The sequence below is a fragment of the Asterias rubens genome, chromosome 16 (assembly GCF_902459465.1).
Source record: "Asterias rubens chromosome 16, eAstRub1.3, whole genome shotgun sequence".
Classification (NCBI taxonomy): domain Eukaryota; kingdom Metazoa; phylum Echinodermata; class Asteroidea; order Forcipulatida; family Asteriidae; genus Asterias; species Asterias rubens.
The window spans coordinates 13,934,665-13,957,741 of NC_047077.1; the positions used below are offsets into that span (position 1 = coordinate 13,934,665).

Below are 23,077 nucleotides of genomic sequence, written 5' to 3' on the forward strand. Positions count from 1 at the left end.
GCTGTCAACATGTTTTACCTTTCTTAAACCAAACAGATCTTTCCAAAAACCAAACGGTACTTTACCTAATATAAAGAAATGTTGCATGATTTCTTTCTTTCTTAACATGTTTTACCTTTCTTAAACCAAACAGAACTTTCCAAATACCAAACGGTACTTTACCTAAAATAAAGAAGCGTTGTATGATTTCTTTCTTTCTTGCAGCGTTTTCCGCAATGGGGAAGACCTCAACCCCGCAGTGAGAGTTTTACTGCACAAGAGCCAACAGGCCAGCATGCTGAATATACTAGATCATATCACCAACAAAGTCGCACTTACTAATGGCGCAGTCAGAAAGTAAGTACATACATGTAGCTTCTCAGTAGAGTTTTATGTTTTTCTTCATACCCAGGGTTTGAAATTGAGCGAGCGCCCAGTTGGGAAGTTGATGGAACATTGTACCTTTTTTTTAAGAGGCATATGTTGCAAGATGCATTGCGTGTGAGCGTCTGCCTGCCTTAGTGCACAAGGGTTTGCCTACAATAGCGTGGCTTGAATTTTACACTGGTTTTAAAAAGATCAGAGTGAGGTTATACCAGCCAAACTACCATGTCTTACGTACTATTTATGAATGGTACACAACCCTGTAACCTTTTTAATTTCTGCCTATTTTTAGTATGTAGATTGTTTCAGAGCAAATATTTCCTGCTTAAAAGCCCCGGGCCCTTTACAGAGCCGCTTAAGCACACAAATTCGCTGAGCACAAAATGCTTAAGACCAGATTTAGGTTACAATGTATATTGTACAAAACAACATAACAACATGACGTGTGTACCATATTTGAGCCTAATATCCTGCTCATTTTTGTAAAGCAACTTGTTCTGCTTGGGCTCAATAAAAAAAATGCAAAATTCAGACTTATTATAGCCTTTAAACTTATAATTGTTTTTGAAACAGATTGTACCACATGTCCGGTAAGCTAGTAGCTGATGGAACTGAACTTGAGAATGAGCATTCCTACGTAGCTGCCGGCATAGAGAAGTTCAAGAAACGAGGCTACGACAAACAAAACCAGCTGCAGAATTCACCAAGAAATAAAAGGTATTAATACAAATCTTTAATCCTACTAAACAAAACTTGGTCAGTGCAAATACGCTGTCTCCTTAAATTGCAGTGGCGTTATGCACGAGTTTAAAATTGTCAAAATGTTGTGTCTACATTGACTTCGTAAAAGAGACAAATACTGCAAATGAGATTTTTTTTTTACTGCAGGCTTTTTTAATTTCTGAGAAAATAGAATTAGCTGATTGCAAACTGGAACCAACCAAAAGGACTTATAGTATGCAAAAATAGTAAGTGGTCTGACATTTCAACCCTAGCAGAGTCTTTCTCGGAAGGGGTGTGAGCTTTACAGTGATTACATGTAGGTTAATTTGAATGAGGCATGCTTGGTTTTATAACTTCATGTACTGCATGTACTTATTCGACATTAATGTAGACATTTATTTAAAGGCAGTGGACACTATTGGTAATTACTCAAAATAATTATCATAATAAAACCTTTCTTGATTGCGAGTAATGGGGAGAGGTTGATAGTATAAAACATTGTGAGAAACAGCTCCCTGTGAAGTGACGTAGTTTTCGAGAAAGAAGTAATTTTCCACGAATTTGATTTCGAGACCTCAAGTTTAGAACTTGAGGTCTCAAAATCAAGGATCAGAAAGCACACAACTTTGTGTGACAAGGGTGTTTTTTCTTTCATTATTATCTCGCAACTTCTACGACTGATTGAGCTCAAATTTTCACAGGTTTGTTATTTTTTGCATATGTTGAGATACACCAAGTGAGAAGACTGGTCTTTGACATTTACCAATAGTGTCCACTGTCTTTGAAAGATAAATAACATAATTTTTAAGAATAATGTGAAACGAACCTCATCCTTCAGGTAGAATTTCAATTCCTCCAAGACAGAAAAATACTCATTCTAAAATTTCTCATTTTCTCATTAGCCGTTTGATTGGCAGTAATTCTTTCTGCTGATGGGATTTTTCTCCCAGACGGTAGAGTCAATGGTAGTTTGGCATTGAAGCCATCTGCCCCCCCCCCCCCTCTCTCGAAGAAGGGGAAAAAAAGAAGAACAAAAAAAAGAAGGGATTTTCTAACACCTGCACTACATTATTAAAAGTTCTGTAAAGATCGACTGGCAGTAATTGGATTGAATGCAATTTCTTCCATCATTTCCACAAGAGTAGAGTTCGAAGCCCTGAGGCGATTTTCATCTTCAAGTACTGCGGCAAAATCTTGTGTCCAAATTGTATGTGTATTCGTCTTTGAGCTCGAAACTCAATGTTTTTTTTGGGCTTCATTGAGTCTCCTTAAATTATTGAAATTGTTCCCTGGGATGAAAAATTGCACTGGACAGTGTATCTTTAAATTGGATTGTACGTACCTCCGCTCTTGCATGTAACTGTGGTTACAGCTGGGTGTACAGAGTTAAACCGTGAATATAGTATACACATAATGAATGTTTATGAGTGCAATGGTGCGAATATGTTCATGAGTTGAAAGATGGAATGTTCTATTCAACGAGGCGGAGCCGAGTTGAATGGAACATTCCAGCTTTCAACGAATGAACATTTCGCACCATTGCACGAATGAAAAACATTCATTATTTGTTTTATATAACATCCAAGTAGATCTTTGTCATTTTGATTAAAAGGTACAACTTTCAAAACAAACAAAACGTAGGCCTACAATTTTTAATTGTAGAAGCCGAATGTTAAGTAATTTTACTACCTTGCAGTAACACTGCTGCGTTACCAAAGACACGCGCACGCAGTGATATGTGTTTACTCAGCTTTTTCGTTCCATCCGAAAGTACTATTGCACACTGGCAGCATGCAATGGTACTTTTCGGATGGAACGAAAAAGCACGGTGAGTGACTCAGCGTGCAATGGCACTTTTATTTGCTATCACGTGACGGTCAATCCTCCAATCAAATGGCAAGGATCTGCTCGGGTGTTATATAATACTTTTTAACTACATAAAATACGATGAACAATTTTTACAGAGCAGCGGTGTATTACAGGCACAAGCAAATATGGGCCCAATTAGTAGAAGAAGAATTTTGTGCGCGTGAACATGTACAGCCTTACCGATTACAGATAAATTTCTGTGGTCACCGTACTTTCAGTTAAATTTGAAACTTTTTGCATTGTTTAGCATGTCGTCAGTTGTGCCACACACTCTTGTATGGTGCAAGACAGTTAAACATTGTAAGTGAGATTACTGGTGGTCCTTTACAATTACCAAAGATGTCCACCAGTGCCTTTAATTTAGATTCTCAACATTTATCACATCAATTTACCAAGGTTAGCGTGAAAGTTCATCTGTGATTTTGGGGGTTGAACAAAGAATTGACTAGAGTGGGATTCGAACCAACGACCTCCGGATTAACGTGCCGGCGCTCTACCAACTGAGCTATCTATATTGGCGGTGTCCCTATTTTGTCAATATCTTTGTTTGGGGGTGCCAGTCAGAAGCCATACAACCGTTAACTGCCGTGTAGCCAGGGATCACACCCAAATTACGATACAACCTGGGAAGCGGCAATATCATTGTATCCGTTAATCCGGAGGTCGTTGGTTCGAATCCCACTCTAGTCAATTCTTTGTTCAACCCCAAAAATCATTTACAAATTTACCCAGTCAGTTTCCCTTGTGGTTTATGTTGATAAAGTTCATCTGTGTTGGTAGACTATGTAGATAAACTCTTGATCACAACATCTGCGTCATCCTGCTGATGAAGACTGAAGTTTCGGTTGAAAATTTCAGGTACACGTATGAAAATATTTTCAGTGTTGTGATCAAGAGTTTAATTTAAGAAGTTGTTTCTATCCAATTAATTCATCAGTGCAAGGTAGTCGCTTTCCCTCTTGGCTAATTAATGCAGTTTTGGCAATCACAGAGCACTGACGTAACAAACAACAAGACAAGCGTGGGCTGATTTAGTTTGTACAGTATCTCATTAGAAACGATGCTGTGTGATTTCAGATGCTTGATTTTGGGACCTCTGAATCTTATTCTGAGGTCTCGAAAACAAATTGGAAAATCACTTTTTTTCTCGAAGCCATTTCTCACAATGTTTTATACTAAATTAGCAGCTCTCCATTGCTTGTTACCAAGTAAGTTTTTATGCTAACAGTTATTTTGAATAATTACCGATAATTTCTAGTGCCTTATAAACAGTTTAACAAGCAAATTTTGTGTTTTTATGTAGCATTGGCCCAATGCACTATAGCTTGTGCATTTTAAGGAGCCGTGGGAGTCACACACTAGTGTTATGAAACTGACCTTTGCTTACGAGCAATTCACCCTGAGAGGAGATGTCTGAAACACTGAACAATTATTGAAGGAAAGTAGTCATAGTTCAGGTGACATCCTGAGCAGTTAAAAGCCAGGATATTTTATTTTGTACCGAACAGATACTGTAGAATATATTATTAGACTAAAGATAATGTAATCTGATCAGATTGCTTGTTGTAAAATTTATCTATTGGTAAAATCGTAATGAGACCTGGATACTTCAAGGAGGCAATGTACTCCGGTAATTGTCTTACAATAATATACTGATCCTATAAGCTGAAGTAGTAGTCCTAGCCAATTTTCTACATCCGCCCAGGTAGTGAGTTAAAAAGCAGGACAGTTCTTTTCAGAACTGTTAGTCTCGAACATCCGATAAATCTACTTCACATCAGTAGAATGAAGAAAGACAGTTCTCTAAAGAACAAGCTCTACCTGGCAAGTAGAGACACATGGTGTTACCGCAAACCAAATAGTATGTCATACGTTATGTGCTTTTTCAATCTGAGCAGGCCCTTATATAGGGACTAAGCTTGGTTCAGTTCACTGCCGACTTGCGAAAGCGAACCGATTTTTCTTGTGCAACAATAACCCATTTAAGTGTGTTATAGATTTGGTAATTGTTTGGGATTTCTCAGGACCTTTCTTAATTTCACGATTTTCTCAAAACCTCATGGAGAAGTCAAATTTTCCAGTAAAAATGATCAGTTCCAAAACCGAAGTGCACTTTGTTGTAGAGAAATTGGCAACAGACAAAAGATTGCTCAAGTTGGAATGTGCTCAATTGGAGACTTTGTAACGCTAGGTGGCAGCAGACTTACCAGGTAACTGTCCAGTGTTGATAATGTAGTTCTGATCACGCACATATTACAAAGAACAAACTATTTCACCTGGTAAGTCTGCTGCCACCAAGCGTCCCAAAAGTCCCCTATTGATTACAGTAATTCTTTGTCTTTAATCAACATGCCATCCAGTTAACCTTGGTACCACTTTCATCAGATTCATTGGTCATGTTTTCGTTGAAAAAATAAAAAAATAAATAAAAAAAGCTCATGTTAAGTCAACGATTTTTTTTCTCTATTTTGTTTATTCATATTTCTACTTTTTCTTTTTATTCATACTTTGCAGAGTGCTTCCACCTGTGACTAGGAGACCTCCACCAAAAGCAAAACCATCTCCGCCCAGAGACACAAACACAAAGGTGAGCATTCTTCACTTTTCTGGTTTAACCCCAAGGGGAGGAGACATAAATCTACATGTATTGTGGTACATTTGTCATACATCGTTACAGGGGGTACATACACTTCTTTTTATAAGCCCTCTTCTACCCACACCCCCGCCCCTTGGTACTATGTAGTTAGGCCAAGTAAGCAAAAATACCAGTTGATCGCCCATTTTTTTTTCTAAAAACAGGATTATATGGATTAGGGCATTTTTTTTTTTTTTTTTTGGTATTTCTTTCGAAGGTGGCTGCCAATCATTTCAATTTAAACTGTCCACTTATTGCAAAGATTCGTAAGTTTTAATGAGAAATACATACATATATAATTTGAAGGGAAAAAAATAAAAAGGATGCGGCCGCAAAAAAAGGATGAAGGAAGGGACGATCAACTGTTTTTTTTTTTTTTTTTTTTTGGGGGGGGGGGCTTTTACGCTTCAGTATTTGTTATAAAATGCAATTCATAGTCCCCCCCCCCCTTTAATAACTACCCCAAGGCAAACAGTCAAGTGTGAAAACACCTGCAGTCAGGCGGATCTTTAATTGTCATCCTCTCTTTATTGCACGCTAACTTTTTTTTCGGCAACAGTGGTTTTGTACACACTTTCCCAACTGGGGAAGTTCACCAGCCAACGCAGGGATGCTATTTGTCTTCTTGTAAACACAATAATGTATGTTATGTCCATGGGGGCTGGAGCGTGTTGTCTACCCACCCACACACTTCGCAGTTCAGTTAACATTGTAACTTGTTCAAATCTAGACTTGTGCCGCTGTGAAATTTTGTATTGTGATTTTTTTTTTTTTTTACCAATGCACTGTAACTCCGTAAAGATGTTAAATGATTCCCTCAAAGATTATGCCCCAACCCTTCAAGTGAACCATGAAAGATACAATGTAGAATGTAAAGATTAGATGTAGAGAGTACTGCTACCCTCCATCAAACCCAAGTATAGTTGCAAATGTTAAAGCCTCCTAGGCTCCCTACATGTACTTTATGCAGGGTGAGAAAAGTCGGACTTTCATCTGAACTCAGACTTTTTAGACACTTTCTCCAGAAGACGATCAGAGCATACTCTGATCAAAACATACTCTGATCAAAATGTCGAGTGGATAAAAACCTGTTATATTTTCCACATGATATAAAAAGCTCCCGCTCTTCGAGTTACCTCATCTCTAGTGCATTAGGACACTGTTAGAAATCTCCTCAATTCAGCGTACAATAAAGGCCTACATCCTAAACATTTAATTCTAGTTTCGGACTTTTTTGTCAGCAATGACTATCAGTCTTAACCATGTTTATGTACCAGTTTTTCCGTATCAACGTATGCAATAACAGGCTTTGAACTTTGGTCTTGAAGGGGCACACTATTTTCCTCTGGTAAGGGGCTTTTCTATGGAGTTGTGTTGGCACTTTATAAAGGGCATCACGGCAAAAGCAGAGAGCACCTTTAGGAATTGCTGTAAGTGCTGTGGGTTAATTTTCAGCGATGCAATAAAATATAATAGACATAGTTTAAATCTTTCTTTTTTTCTCTGTAACATTTTCAGAAGCCGGCCCAGCCCCGTGAGCCCAAACCCCCTCCACCAAAGCAGGAAACTGCCCGCAAGCCACCGCCGCCCAGACAGGCACCCGTCCAAGAGAAGCCCAAGAGGCGACCCAAGCCTGAGAAGACTGCCGAACAGAAGGAGGCAGAGACGGTATTCCATCACAAGCCGGCAATGGTCAAAAGAAGTCGGGAAAAGGAAGACAAGGGATCTTTGGATTATAACGGTGAGTAGTATTTTTTAGAGATGGGCTTCTTAAAAATTTGTTTTACAATTCAGGGAATGAAAAATCTGGTCTGGAACTACAATAAGGCCATGGAGGCATTGGCCCCCTGGTCCAATGTTCTTGGGCTTAGCCTTGGTGCTCCTTCAAAAGTTTCATGCAGACTATAAGATGTTACCCTGTGTAACATGAAATGGCTTTGCCCTCCCAAAGATAAAATTTGAGGATTGAATAATCTTTTCTTTCTTTCATCAGATCCCAACAGTGTATTCAAAGCGTCGGATCAGCAGAAGGACACAGAGCCAGCCGACGAGGTTGAGGAAAACAAAGAAACCGCAGTGGACCTTCCTATCGACCAGATCGCAGCCGAGGAGGTCGACGAGGAAGATTTCCAGGAGCAACCTCGCGAGGCGACACCACCACCACCCAGGGAGGCTACACCACCCCCTCGAGAGCCCACACCTCTGAGGGAGCCCACACCCCAGAGAGAACCCACACCTCCTCGGGAACAAACACCCGTCCTTGACCCGACCCCAGAGTTGGAGCCGACTCCGGAACCTGAACGTGAACCAACTCGGGAGCTTGACCCTACTCCCGTACCCGAAGAGCGTGAGCCGACGCCACAACGTGAGGCTACGCCGCCTCTCTCAGCGACCCCGCCAGCTGTAGAATCGCAACCTCCGAATCAAGAGCAGGAAAGCGCCCCAGGAGAGGCGAGCCAAGATCCTATCCAGGATGAGCAAGTGAGTTAAGGGGTGCAGGATGAGGGCTGGGGAAATCTATAGGCTAGCAGTGGAGAGGACTAGGTATGTAGATCAGGTCAGGTTTAGGTTCAAAGATTTATTTAGATTGTAAGTGTTTTTCTTTAGTTTAGTTATCTTTAGGTAGACAACATAGAATTGGTGCAAGCTTCAAATTTTAGTATTATTTCAAAGTACACAACAGATTTTTTCTTTTCAACATTTTTATTTTTTTATTTTAACATGTATTAACTTTTACTGATCAGTTGAGTATACATGTAGATTTGTGAAAAAGTTATGAATAATTTTTTGTAAAAACACTTTGGGTTTATAGTCTGTCGCGCAGTGATAGTCGTTGAAAGCTTTTTAATGTCACAGACATTTGTTATGGCTCAGTCTAGGTGATTGCTCGCTTTTTTTTTCACGTATATTTCTTATTGTGAACTTTTTGCACTCAAGAATACTTACAGTGTAAGTGCAGTGTTTTGATGGCTGTAGGACAATTTGCACTCTGTACTTGTCAATCACAGTCGAGTTTGACTAGGGTCGTTGTGTAGGTGTTTTGTTTTATTACCTTACATCAACTGAACTTTTTACTCACAGTTTTGAAGTGTTAGGATCAGTGAGGAAACAAACATGTACATGTGTCTAACAAGAAACTCACCTTTTTTAATTCAATGAACATTTAATTCAATTAACATTCTTTTTAGATTTAGTGTAAATTTGCCTCTTCAGCCTATAGATGCTAATGAGTTAGTGAAATTTTCCCAAAATATCTTTTTTCTTACTAATTCAAAATATTTATTCTGTATAACCTCTCAGTAACTTTTTAGATATTAATCACCAATTTATTTTTTGTTGAATCTTTGCAAAAGTAAATAGTTTTGGGAATATTTGAGTAAAACTTCAACAGACATTTTGCTTTAAATGATCAGAGAATCTTCGACTTAACTTATCTGTACAAAAAAATACCTGTCTTCAAAATTCATAATTTTTTTGGGGGAGCTCAATTATAATACTATAAGCAATCACTGTCAGTTTTAAATCATTATTTAAAAAAAAATTATGTTTAAAAACTATATCCTGCAAAAAAACAGAGAAGCTTTTTGACTATTATTATTTCAAAAGCTTGACCCTAAAATTTCAACAACTCTGTAAGGTTTAAGCGGCATGTTAGCATGCCCAAAGAGAATGATGCAGCCACTTATATGCACCCATTGCACTTAATATATGATGCACTTTCAATGCAATTGTATCTTTGTCACATTTTAAATGCATGTGCAGAATTTGCACTTTGAAATTTTGTTTTGTATTGACGGACTTCAGAGTTGTTTTCCGCTGTTTGTCTTTGACGGGAAAAAAAGTCAACCAGCTTTGAATCAGGAGAGAGATTTGAATATGTTTGCGATCTCAGGCTCCACTATTTATATATAATTTGCATATCTTTGCATTCCAAAGCAAAACGACAAGTTCAGTTGGGATTTCAATTTCCGGCTGACTTAATAGCTTTAGAAAATGAACAGTTTCTTCTTAGGTTGAAATCCATGTGTTTGTCATGCATGTTATGGGTAGTATGGAATGTGTAAAATATGAAAGTACACACTCAGCAACTCTCACGATTTTAAATATTCACAAATCTTTTGCCAAATTTGACTCGTGTTGCATTTTCATTTTGAAGATTTTGAAGGATGACACAATACAAACAGATGGATTTTTCAGCCTTTCATGAATTTGTATATTTTTGTATGGCTTCAGTCACGGTAGCGCCTTTCCTAAACGCCCCCGAAATCCTCCAAAATGATATTTAGGATCAGACAGGTACCCAAAGTTACCAACCCTCCTTCTGAGGAAAGTTCTCTTAAAATAAACTGATCTTTTGATTATATTCTGATGAATAAATTTGAAAATCTGCCTATCTATGGAAACCTTATTATGTTGAATGTATTTCAAAATGTTGCCCGTATTGTTGTGCAAAGTCTTAAGATTGCACATGCTGCAAAGATGCAAATGTTGGCAGCTCTGCACAAAGGGGTGTCTCGAAATAAAACTATACACTTATGAAATGGCTGAAAATATATAATTCTGGGGCAAGAGGTTTGTATGGATAGCTTATCAACTCCACGATTATACGACACCACACTTTTTTAAAAAGTATGAAAATTAGGTTGCGCAGTAATTAGCCTTCCAATCTGTGAGAGTGTAGTACTCTGGAGCTTACAAATTCACTCCAGTGAGCAGTGCTCTCCCAAGCATGAATTATTTTCGGACTTTTCGGTGTCATATTAAATTTGAAATCATAAGCTATCCATTCAAAAGTGTATAGTTTTTTTTTGAGAGAGACACATGATACAATGACCATCTGGTGAATCGTCCCAACCTTTTTTCATTTGACAAAAGTGTGCCCCATGATTGGAGCCAAACAATATAAAGCCCGGTTTATACAAATTCCTGCGAATGGGAATGCACTACGAAAGTTGATGTCACATATATTGCAACGAATACTTCGCAGAAGTTGAGTTGTGCTCAACTCTGTTGTGTATTATCACTGCATAAAAAAAAAGGCTGTGACAACAAACTCTCGTAAAAAAATTGATCCGCATTCGCAGGAAGTATGAAAGATTAAGAATATTTCCACTTTGTTGATGTGATTTGATTGCATGCATTTTGTATTCATTGAAGTCCTTCTCCTTTCCCCCCCACTCTCCTGTCCACTTTCAGCCAGTAGCCTTTATAACAGATGAAGATGGTGAGTTGAACCTAAAGAAAAACCCCGAAATTCTAAGTCACTAACTTCCTGTAACCAACTCTTTACTTTAAGCAACCCCCCTTGAAACTTAAAGTCACTAACTTTCCTTTAACCAACTCTTTACTTTACGCAAACCCCTTGCAATTTAGAGTCACCAACTTTCCTTCACACCAACTCTCTCTCTCTATCTTTTGTCGTGACAAAAATGAAAACTCTAATTAATTCATCAATAGGAGACTTTCTGGGACGATAGGTGGCAGCAGACTTACCGGGTAAAGCCATTGTTCTCAGAATTATGCGCATGTGCAGAACTTTAAAACAATGGAAAGTTACCTAGTAAGACTGCTGCCACCTCGCGTTGGAAAGTCCAATTAATGGTTCATAGTTATCACACAAGCGTGAGTGGAATACGGACAAATATAGCACTTCTGTGTCCCATTTCCATTGAGGCCGAAGGCCGAGTTGGATTTGAAACGCAGAAGCATTTTTCTGTATTTCCACGAGCATGCGTGTGACAATGAATTTGATCTTCAAGCAATCTTCAAGCATTTGACGCATGAACGCAACACTTTTGAATTAACATTTACTTCTTATATTATATAAGCTGTACGTTTTTCGCATAACTTATTTTTTCGCAATACTAATCATAACATATGCAACCTTCGAATATTGGAGAATAGATCCTTAGGAAGGAAACGATACCCGAACAAATATCTCTGTTGGGATGCAACCTTGGCTTTTATTGCCGCATGATTTTATTCGCAGAATAAATTCATGAATTAAGGCATTTTTACGCTTGTACACTCAGAGAGTATCAACAGCTCAGTAACACTGCATTGCTTTTTAGAATTTCTAAGAGAAATATATGAAATTTTAAGTGGTTCTCTTTATATAATTTTGTTTTTACCCAATCATCGATGTGTATTTAGCACTGAATACTCAGCACTTTTCGAGTTTTGTGAACAAAATAATCCACAGAAAAAAAAAAATCCACAGACAAACCATTTTTATAATTTTGGGCGCATTAATTCTGTACATATCACATCAAGAGAAATTGCAAACATGTTTTCTGTGATTTAGTTTTCTGTGATTTTTTTCCCCACCATTTGTTTTATGATTAGTAAACTTGAGCAAATTAATAAATAGGAAAACATTAGATCATACTTATCATTTTCCCTCAGTTTGCTAAAAATGTCAAAAACGTTTTTTTGCTGTTTAATTCATTCCACCACTCACTTTTCATCTCTTGTTAACTGCACCTTCACGTGAGCTGCCTTGTATTGCTAAGAGCAGATTATGTTTTATCTTTTTGTTTTGCATGTTTCTATAGCCAGCACATTAATAACCTTTTTCTTCTTTTTCTTTTTTTTTTGGGGGGGGGGGGTAATTTCCACGGTTAAAAACACTGACCTTTTGGTGGATATTTTTTTTAAAACTAAACTAGTTTTCTCTGCATAAAATTGAAAAAAGAAATTGTTGACAAATGTTAAATGATGTCCCAGGCTCAGTTCCCGTTCAAGTAGAATTTTTGATTTCACCCCCAAAATTATTACAAAAAAATCTACCCAGTCAGTTTCTCTTGTGGTTTATTACTCAAAATCATTCTAAATATTTATAAATAAGAATGACTACATGAGGTTTTTAGTTACCGCTTTACTGCCAAGTACATATCCTAGTAAAAAATAAGGACAAAATTGCTTCCTTTTGTAAAGCTCTCATCCTTTAAACGGACCGGTAATTTTTAAATCGAATTGCACCTTTGACGATCGGGTGACGTTCATGTAAACGTATGAAGAATCTTTTGTTCATCTAAACCAATAAGGAGCTGAAAAGATGAACCTTCCTTTGAACCGACTCGGAACTGTAACAAAAAATAAACACTTTTATGTATAGGTTGAGCTAAAATGGAAAGGCAAAGAAAAAAAACCAGTACAGTACAACAATGATTGCATTCTTAACAAAACCCTTATTCTGGTTGTGGAGTTTGAAGATGAAGAAGAAAAAGAAGTGATATTTGAAAAGGCATGAAATAAAACGGATCAATATAAGTAAGAGTGTTTATTTTGGGGCTCGTTTTATCCAAGCACTAAGATCCATCTGGAGATTAGTTGTCAGTGTTACCATAGTGATTTGTATTGTGACATCAGACTTTGCTTAGCAACAAAGATTACTACACATCTTTAAAAGAAATCTCAATTCTTTGTAAAATCGTCCTCTAACATGAATTGCAGCTATTTTTAAAATAAATTTAATGACCCAAAGATCAATATGCTTCAATGTACAAAGATTTTTAAGTTAGTTTAAAATTTTGGATGCAAGATTTTTGTATTAAAACATAATGATTTACGACCGATAAAGGCAGTTAAAATACTTGATTTAACTGTACTCTTTTCTTTCTTTCAACCATCATGTACTAATTCCGAGTCTTTCACAGTTGTACATTGTGTATTTTACTAACAAATTTGCGATTGGTTTTCTGTCGGGTCTACTCCTATTTCTTTCAGTCACAAACATAATATTCCTTTTCTTTTATTAATTTATATTTTCTATTAAAATAAACGTTTGTTGCTTTGCCATTGTTTCATTGTTGCTGGTTAGAACCTATTTGCTTCTCATGCCAAACACAATGCTTGCAAGTTTTCCATATTTTCTTCTTTTGTTAAACACAATGCTAAGTTTTCTTGTTTACACATTGTTTTCTTGCAATATTCAATTTGTTTTTTCTTGTCAAATTTCTACAGCCAAAGAATAAAGAAGTTGAAGATGACGACGGCCAGTCCTCCCCACTGCAAGTCTCAACTCCACTCAACACCCCTGAGGTACCCCAGGAGATAACCCCAAGTCCCTCACCAACTTCTCAATCCCAGTCATCATCATCATCTCCTTCTCCCAGATCCACAACTCCCCAACAATCCTCTCAAATGCAAACTCCACCGTCTGAGGCGTCCCCGCCCCCATCTCTCCCAGCTCAAGTCACCTCGTCCCTCGACAACCCACCACAAAGTACCACACCTGTAGCATCCCCTCCGGGATCCCCTTCACCAAGCAAGTCGCCGCCCGCATCTCCGGCAGCCCCCCCCTTCCCCGACCAGTCTGCCACACCCTCTCCCGTCCAGTCTGCCACACCCTCTCATGTCCCGTCTGCTACCCAGGGTCAAAGGTCACCCACTCCGACCCCTCTCAGTCCAGCAAAAACCAACAGTGCATCAAGCACTCCGCCAAGTTCTCCTCCAGTGGCTGCAGCTCTTGAAGAAACACCACAAGACAACGAAGAGGACAACGAGATTACAGTCGACGACAAGAAAATAGAAAATGGTCACAATGAAGTCGCTGAAAAGGACACCTTAGAGGACAGTGAACAAGATGACGGCCAAGACAAACCCGAAGATGTTATCAATCCGAATCCTAATGAAGATGTACAAGCAAAAGATAAAGATGAAGAAACAGGCGGAGTCAAGGAGCATCAGGAAGAGAGTGCCACTGCACAGGAAGAAGAAAATCAAGAAGATATCGTCCCAGAGGCAACTGAACAAGATGAAGCCGGTGAAGCGGAACAGAGCAGAGATAAGGAGAACATCTTAGAAGAGCAGCTCAATGACCTTGACTCCCAAGACGACAAAGAAATTGAAGATGCTGTGGATGCAATAGTGGAAGAAGCGAAGAAAGATGTCGAAACCGGCGAAGATAAAAGTCCTCAGGGTAACACGTCCCCGGGTGCGCTTGAGAAACCTAATGAAGCGGACATTCTCTTCATTGATGACGAACCGCCTCCGCCTGAGTTGATGAAAGTGGACGACAACCTCACATCTCCGGACAAGAACGATAATCTAGAGAAAGATCAGGAGGGGGACGTCGAGCCAGTGCAGTCTCCGACGCTGAGGGAGGACTCTGGGAAAGACACCGACTCGGGAATCAAATCGGAAGAGCCGCCGATTCAGAACGGGGATTTAGAGAGGTCTCCGCCGCCAAAATTTACCCCCACCCCTCCGAAGACCCCTCGCAAGAGTCACACACGATCGCGTCCCACTTCGCGTCAGAGCAATTTCGTCAACGGTTCTCAAGAAAATGATACTAGCGTTGAACCGGCCACTGCATGAGGCACAAAATTGTGACACTGAGCTAAAGAAATTTTAAAGATGTGAATCATTGTTCTTGTAGGAAATTTGGTCGTCCTTTTTGGACTTGTTTAAAAAAAAAAAAAAAAAGCAAAGAAAGACCTTTAACTTGTTATGTCTGTCTTGTGACGGTATTGCCAAGGTGTTTTTTTGTCTTTGTTTATGTTGTGATATTTCTCTATTTACTCGTTGTCACGGTGTTCATTGCACATGTAAACAGGTAAACAGCAGACTGATTGTAAACAAAATGTCAAAATAGTGAAAACGAACATCCTTCAAATGTTCCCGGAAATTAACTTTTCCAGTTGTGAATAGTTCATCTTGAAAAGAAACCATAAAGATATTTGAATGGTTAATTGTATAGACTTTACTCATATATTTTTTAAATAGTAGAGAGAACCGGGAAGATGATAAACTTTAACTTTTGCCATACAGCTAAAATGGCAGCCCACATGAATTGCCTCCAGCTGATACATGTATGTATGCACAGCTGCAGGCACAGCATTCTTGGGTCTTATTGCTATGGTTTCACTTGGAAATTGTCCGCTACTCTCCAGGGCCAAATTTCAAAAAGCTGTTAAGCAGAAAATACTGCTTGGCACATTTTTTTTTAAGCAACAGTTTAGTGGGACACCAACCACAACAATGCAAACTTTGGTTTTTTGGGGGGGCTGGTTACCTTTTCCTGCTAAGCAATACTATTCTGTGCTTAGCATTTTTTGTTTTCTTACTACAGGCTTTATGAAATTGGGCCCAGATGTGAAGAGGGAATATTATGGTGATTGTATTTGACAAAAGATATTCCTTAAATTGTATATTTATATTGGTTGGACATTGATTAATTTGAACAGTTAATCTGATATACTTATCATTTTATTTCTCCAGACTCTATTCAGGGATTTAAGCTATAAATAGATGCAGTGTTTATAATTGGTGGCTACAGCTACCGGCTATGGCTGGATCACCGTGTCATCTTGCATTGAAGTATAGGAAGTCCTTGGCAACACCCTTAGCAACAGCCGTAGCCGTAGCTGTAGCCACCAATTCAGATTCTGCCTAATAAGATAAGTAATGATTAAGTTTTATGAAAATGTATTTTAAAACAAAAACAGCTGTGTTCCATTCAAAATTATTGTAATTATTATGAATTTTAAAGTTAACGATGTCATCCTTAATTTTGTACATACTTACAGTATAACCATTTACATTTATTGTGCTTCATATTGTATTTATTATTTTGTTCTTCCTGGTGAAATTATAAATTGGAGTTATCCTTAATGTGTTGATTTGGGTTTGTATCACTGACCGTCCATAACGTTATGCACCATATGGTAATAGACGCCTGCCATAATTGGTCTGCTCAGAACTATAAGGTCATCAATGGCAATTTCAGATTTCTAATGTAAAAAAGTCATTAGATGAAAAAATCATACAAATTTGAAACAAAAAATCTCAAATTCAACAAATGTATGGGGTTTTTTTTTGTAAGGGAAGGTACACGTTTGGTAATTACTCAAAACAAGTATTAACTTAAAAACTGACTTGGTAACGAGCATTGGCTGTTGGTAGTATAAAACATTGTGAGAAACACTCCCTCTGAAGTAATGTAGTTTTTGAGAGAGAGGTAATTTCTCACTAAAATAATAAAAGACTTCTAGCTAGAAGTATTTTATTCCTATCTGAAAGCACACAAATTCGTCCAACAAGGGTGTTTTTTCTTTCATAATTTTCTCGCAACTTCGATGACCGATTGAGCCCAAATTTTCATCGGCTTGTTATTTTATGCATATGATGGGATTCACCAAGTGAGAAGACTGGTCTTTGACAATTACCAAACGTGTACCTTCCCTTTAAAGTTCTTTTTCCAAACAAATGCTTTTAAGTTCTGAGCAGACGATTTCTAATTATTGAATTACTTCAAAGCCCTTGCATTCACCGTCCAGAAAATCATTGTAAATGTATATACTATTATATCAGCCAGAGAAGAAAAATAGGAAAGAAACGACGTCTTCATGTTGATTTTCTTGTCTATTTCTGGTTGTATGTTACCATGGATACAGTCCATGGAGATGACGAGATTGAATTTTATTGTGAATGGTTAGGGGGGGGGGTCGTTATTACAGTGCACATGTTATTGTTTTACATGTATATTTGTTTATGCACAATGGTTTACTTCCAGCCATCATCATGGTGTATTCTTTTCCCAATTATTGTACAGTGTATGTATTCAGCATTCGCTCCAGGTGTCAATGTGTTGTTTGCACCTGAGCTTATTGTGTGAATTCATAATGAACACGTCTGTATTCTGTTATGCGAAAAAACACTGTGCACCCATGTGGGTTGTTGAAAGTTGAAAACAATTTGTTTAAAAGTGTACCACAATGCAAACTCAACCAGAGTATGCACAAACTTATTCACAAAATGCAGAGATATTTTATGATGAAGAGAAAAATAAAAATACTTCCTTGGGATAAAGAACCCCTTCTGAAGTATTTTCAGACAAAAAATGTAAAATTTTCATTACCGTGGGTTGTTGAAAACAATTTGTTTAAGAGTGTACCACAATGCAAACTCAACCAGAGTGTGCAAAAACTTGCAGAGAAAAAAAAAATGCAGAGATATTTTATGATGAAAAAAAAAAAAAAAAAAATTCATGTGGATAAAGAACCCTTTCTGAAGTATTTTCAGACAATTATTTTTAATATTTTGTGAATAGCGAAACCAAAATTTCATTACTTGTTTTTTTTATTGTTTTTTTTTTCATTATAAGAGTTGTCTTTTTGGCAGGGGTGGTTGGTTCGAATCCCACTTGGTTGGACCACCCTCTATTAGTTTTCCTTCTCTTGCTTGTGAAGAAGAGAGAGAACAACAAATATTTATCCATGATGCTGTTGTTACTTTAAATTTATCAATGTTTTCCTGGTAAATTTGCATTAGTGCCGGACTATCAGATACTACTATCTGTATGCCATCCATGTCTTTTTAACAGTTCTTCTAACTCGAAAGAGGAGTTCAGTTAAATCGAGGGTCCATCAATCACCCATTTTGTTTAGAAGATGTATTTTTTATATAATCCTACAGGGGGTATATGCATAAATGAGAAATTAAAGTGCACTTATATACCATAGCGACTTACTGTAGTAGTGTTCACAATGCAACATTAACGCGATTGATCCATTAAGTATTTAGCTGGAGTAGAAAAGAACGCCAAAAGTGGATTTGTTTTCTCTCAACCGTTAGTCATTAATCAGTTTTACTTCGGTCGTAAAATTTACCTCCAGTGCGAGAAGATTTGTTATAGCAGTGAACATAACGACTGAGTGGACCTTGAATGCATTTCAGTATTCCACTTAAAACCATGGATGAAAATAGTTAAAACTCGTGTAAAGGCAGTGGACACTATTGGTAATTACTCAACATAATTGTTAGCATAAAACCTTACTTGGTAATGAGTAAGTGGGAGAGGTTGATAGTATAAAACATTGTGAGAAACGGCTCCCTCTGAAGTGACGTAGTTTTCAAGAAAGAAGTAATTTTCCACGAATTTGAATTCGAGACCTCATCTTAGAATTTGAGGTCTCGAAATCAAGCATCTGAAAGCGCTCAACGTGGTGCGACAAGGGTATTTTTTTTTTTCTTTCATTATTATCTTGCAACTTCGATGACCAATATTGTGCTAAAATTTTCACAGGTTTGTTATTTTATGCATTGTTCAGATACACAAAGTGAGAAGACTGGTCTTTGACAATTACCAATAGTTTCAAGTGTCTTTAAATGCCAGATTAATTTTTTCCCCAATTTATATGGAAATAAATATGAACCAGTGGTGAATTTGTGCTTCGTTAAACCATCGAAATGCATTACAAATGATGTTGTCGTGTTTATATGACTTAAGTTGGTTTAATTGCCTTGTAGCTCGTCATGCACGGCTACATTTTGTTCCCAGGTACTCGAACTAAGTAAACGGCTCCAGCTATAATTCTATACAATTCTATACATCAGCATTTGCGCATTGTTGTCCTATTATTATATTTTTTCTGTGGTAGGGCATAAAGTTAAATATTCATTACTGGCCAAGCATACTTTACTAACCAATAAAACGTTTTTAAGAGGCGTTTCTATTTTCAGAGCTACAAATTTCATTTGGGAAAACTGAGAGCGTGTTACACACTGCACATCGTGTGTATTGTATTTATAATATTATTGTTTGTACTGTATGTTGCAATTTTTTTTAACGGTCGAACTTATTACATGCGAAGTTACTTTTTCCCAAAATACGATTCTGCTGAGGCTGAGTACATTCTCGCTTTCCACAAACCTGAGATGTTTACTCTTTCAAATCATTTAACAAAGTTACCTTCCCTCTTTTGGAAATTAAAGATATTCCTTTGCGTAAGACCAGAATCGACACTTCCATTAGTTTGTCCAACTGCATGTCTGAAATAATTTGCTTATTTATTTGTTGTTAATTTCGTTTTCTTTTCGCTTATTGTTTTTGAAAAACGGTTAACGTTTCTGGATTTTTACACAATCAATTTGTTATTGTAAGTTTAAATTTGGTTTCTAGTTTGCTTATTAAAAAGGGGTCTAACCATGCTCCTTTTTATGGCCTTTTGCAACGTATTTTTTATACAGTTAATGTTTATTGCTCGTGTTATTTTTATTTTGGGTATTGTCCTACATCGGCCTCATTATTGTGGAATGGTGACGTCAAGATGTTTATCAAAATTATGAAGCATCCAGTTTCACTTAGTATGCATTGTTTTGCTGAAAAACCTTAAAATATTCCTAGTATACTCTTTTCCTTTTAAAGTGAGTGTTTTTAAATCAATACCACAGTTCTCCGTGGATCACGTTGTAATAATGATAAACTTGTATTTCTTTCCGGCGGGATTTATTCCATTTATATATCTTAGGCTTTCGTAATTTCCTGCGTTTTTTCCCGCTCGCTATGAGTTCACCGCTCTCGTTTCTAAAACAGGTCTTCCGTGAGACTATCAAGAACTTGCCATTTTGTATACACTGTAGAAGAAAATTGTGTCTGTGGAGTAGAGAGACTATTAAAATGCTATCAGGGCCCAATTTCATGGCTCTGCTTACCGCCGAATTTCTGCGCTAGCCTTGTAAGCGTAGAATGCCTAGTAACGTGAAGTACGCACGCGCAGAAGCCCAAATTCGCCGCTAACCCGTGAAATACGCTTGCCGTAAGCACATAATTCCTTTCCGTAAGCGCCGATTCTGTGCTTACGGTAAGCAGAGCCATGAAATTGGGCCCAGATCGTTCTAGTTTTGTTACTCGAAACCATTTCAATTTGCGAATTATTCGAAGGCATAAGGACAACACAAAACGTCAGGCCATTAAACAAATTGTTTGCATGTATACCATATACATGTAGTTCTATTTGGTTGGTAAGCAGTTTGCAACAGCTAATCCTTGCTTTCCCATTTTAAGTTTGAATTTTGGACTGTTAAGGCCTTATACATTTGTGTAAATCCATCCCAGGTCTGCTATGCATGCTAATTTGTCAATGTCTAAAATGGAAGCCTTGAATATATATTGGTTAAATTCGTGTTCATCGATGTGAAATTGAATGACGAATTCGACTCAAGAGGCAAACAAAAATTATAATTATTTTCCAAAAAATTATGATTTTATTGTTTATTTTTTATTAATTGTTTTTCCTAATTATTTTTCATCCGACACGTTGTAGTTGTCATTATTGTGTTAAGACCACAGCACACTACACTACAAGTAATTACGATACGTCTGAGTAAAGACACTGTATATTATTGTTACGTTTTGTTGTCTTTGTATATTGTACTATTGTACACATGTGCACTCTTAAAAAAAACTATTTGAAACCATGAACTGTTTTTGTCTGAGTTTTATTAAAATACACGTCTGCAAAAATGTTATGTTGGACATTATTCATAAACAATGTGAATTGTAAGATAATATTATATTAAAATTTTAAAAATACGAAATTGTTGTTTTGTTTTGTATAATATATGGTTTGCGGTAACACCATGTGTGTATCTACTTGCCAGGTAGAGTTGTTCTTAGGGAACTGTCTTGCTTTATTCTACTGCCGTGGAGTAGATAATCGGAGGTTCGGGAGACTTCTCAGTTCTAAAAAGAACTGTCCTGCTTTTTAACTATTACCAGGGCGGATGGTATAGAAATTAGACTGGACTACTACTTTAGCTTATAGGATCGTAATTAACTGTACTGCCGCAGAGTCAGTTCTGAAATTGGTCTCAACGTTTCGACTAGCTTGCTCTAGTCATCGTCAGTTTTGTTTTGTTTTGTTTGGATTGTTGTGTTGTGAGTGTTGATATAAATTGTATTAATGTTTGTTTTATTGACTTCACTCTTCAATTTACTCATCGATAACATACATTTAAGGCACTGGACACATTTGGTCATTGTCAAAGACCAGAACCCAATTTCATGGCTCTGCTTAACGCTAAATTCCGCGTGCTTACGATCACGATTCCCCTGCTTACGTGCAAGCGCCGAATTTCTGAGCTAGCCTTTTAAGCGTAGAATGCCTTAGTAACGTTGAGTACGCACGCACAGAAGCCCAAATTCGCCGCTTTTACCCGTGAAATACTCTTGCCGTAAGCACATAATTCCCTGCTTCCGTAAGCGCCGATTCTGTGCTTACGGTAAGCAGAGCCATGACATTGGGCCCTGTCTTCTCACTTGGTGTATCCCAACATATGCATAAAATAACAAACCTTTGAAAGTTTGGACTCAATTGGTCACTGCAGTTGCAAGAGAATAACAAAAGAAAAAACACAATTGTTGCATTACTTTGTGTGCGTTCAGTCAGATACGTAATAACAAGGCTTCAGCTGAAGTATTTTATTATTATTTGAGTGAGAAATTACATCTTTCTCAAAAACTACTTTACTTCAGAGGGAGCCGTTTCTCACAACATTGTGAGTCACAATGTCATTCCACTAAAATGTCTCTTGCTCGTTATCAAGTAAGTTTTCATGCTAAATTTTTGAGTAATTACCAATAGGGTCCAGTGCCTTTAGGTACAAAGGATATGTATACAAAATAATAAACTAAGCATTAGGCCTATAATGAATGAAAACAAACAATGAACATTGCAAATGGTTAATTTAGTTTGTGTATTATTATGTTTTGTTTTATAGTTGTTGTTTTTACACTGCGCAACCACAGAATTCCTATCATTAAAATGTGTTTTTTTTTTAACTGGAGATTCTGAGTCCACGAACCATACTGCATATTATTTATAGTCAATCAGTGTTATTTTTGTCTTAGTGGTTGTGTTTTTACACTGCAAAACCGTGACAACTTTGTCGTACACTACCCTAAAAATGAAAAGTGTTTTATAGCTGGAGAAACTGCAAAATTGTTGTCAGTATCTTAAAATAAAAAGGGTTTTATAACTGGAAAAAAAACCGCAAAATAATTGTTTTACAATACCCCATAATTAGAAGTGTTTCGTAACGTGAGATTCTGAGTCCATGAACCATTATGCATAACAAGTTACGTAGCATGCCAATCGGTCCTGTGTCTGAAGATAGAACTGCTATATAAAAAAAAATTGAAAAAGTAATTAAGGAAATATGTTTTCGGTCTATGTTGCAGAGGGCTATAAATAGACCCAAGGATTACTGAAATGCTCAATAATTGTAAATTTAGCCCTGAAATGAATTTCACAAAGAGCTAAGACTAGTCTTATTTCGAGTTTACTAGGACTAGCCATATACATTTGTAATATCTCCTAGGACTAGTCTAAGTTAGGACTAGTCCTAACTCTATGTGAAATCGACCCATGGACACCTTTGGTAATATTGTCAAAGCAGTCTTTTCACTTGGTGTATCTCAACATATGCATAAAATAACAAATCTGTGAACATATGAGCTCAATTTGGTCGCCGAAGTTACGAGAGAATAATATTGAAGAAAAACGCCCCTGTCGCACAAGTTGTGTGCTTCCAGATGCTTGATTTCGAGAACCTCATCCGAGGTCTCGAATTCAATTTAAATATTTTTTATTTTCGTGAGAAAATTACTTCTTTCTCAAAAACTACATTACTCCAGAGGGAGCCGTTTCTCACAATATTTTATACTATGAACAGCTCTCCATTGCTCGTTACCAAGTAAGT

General features: G+C 37.3%; 1 protein-coding gene across 2 annotated transcripts in view; it reads left to right on the plus strand.

Annotated features, from left to right (window-relative positions):
* Positions 1 to 15,549, plus strand: part of LOC117301179 (cell surface glycoprotein 1-like) — a 32,166-nt gene extending 16,617 nt beyond the window's left edge. For both annotated transcript variants that reach the window (XM_033785078.1, XM_033785079.1), the window contains 6 exons: positions 205 to 336; positions 937 to 1,080; positions 5,470 to 5,542; positions 7,109 to 7,331; positions 7,584 to 8,071; positions 13,556 to 15,549. In XM_033785078.1, coding sequence (XP_033640969.1) covers positions 205 to 336; positions 937 to 1,080; positions 5,470 to 5,542; positions 7,109 to 7,331; positions 7,584 to 8,071; positions 13,556 to 14,911 — 2,416 coding nt within the window. In that variant the 3' untranslated portion in view covers positions 14,912 to 15,549. The remainder of the gene's footprint in view (positions 1 to 204; positions 337 to 936; positions 1,081 to 5,469; positions 5,543 to 7,108; positions 7,332 to 7,583; positions 8,072 to 13,555) is intronic.
* Positions 15,550 to 23,077: the final 7,528 nt, after the last annotated feature.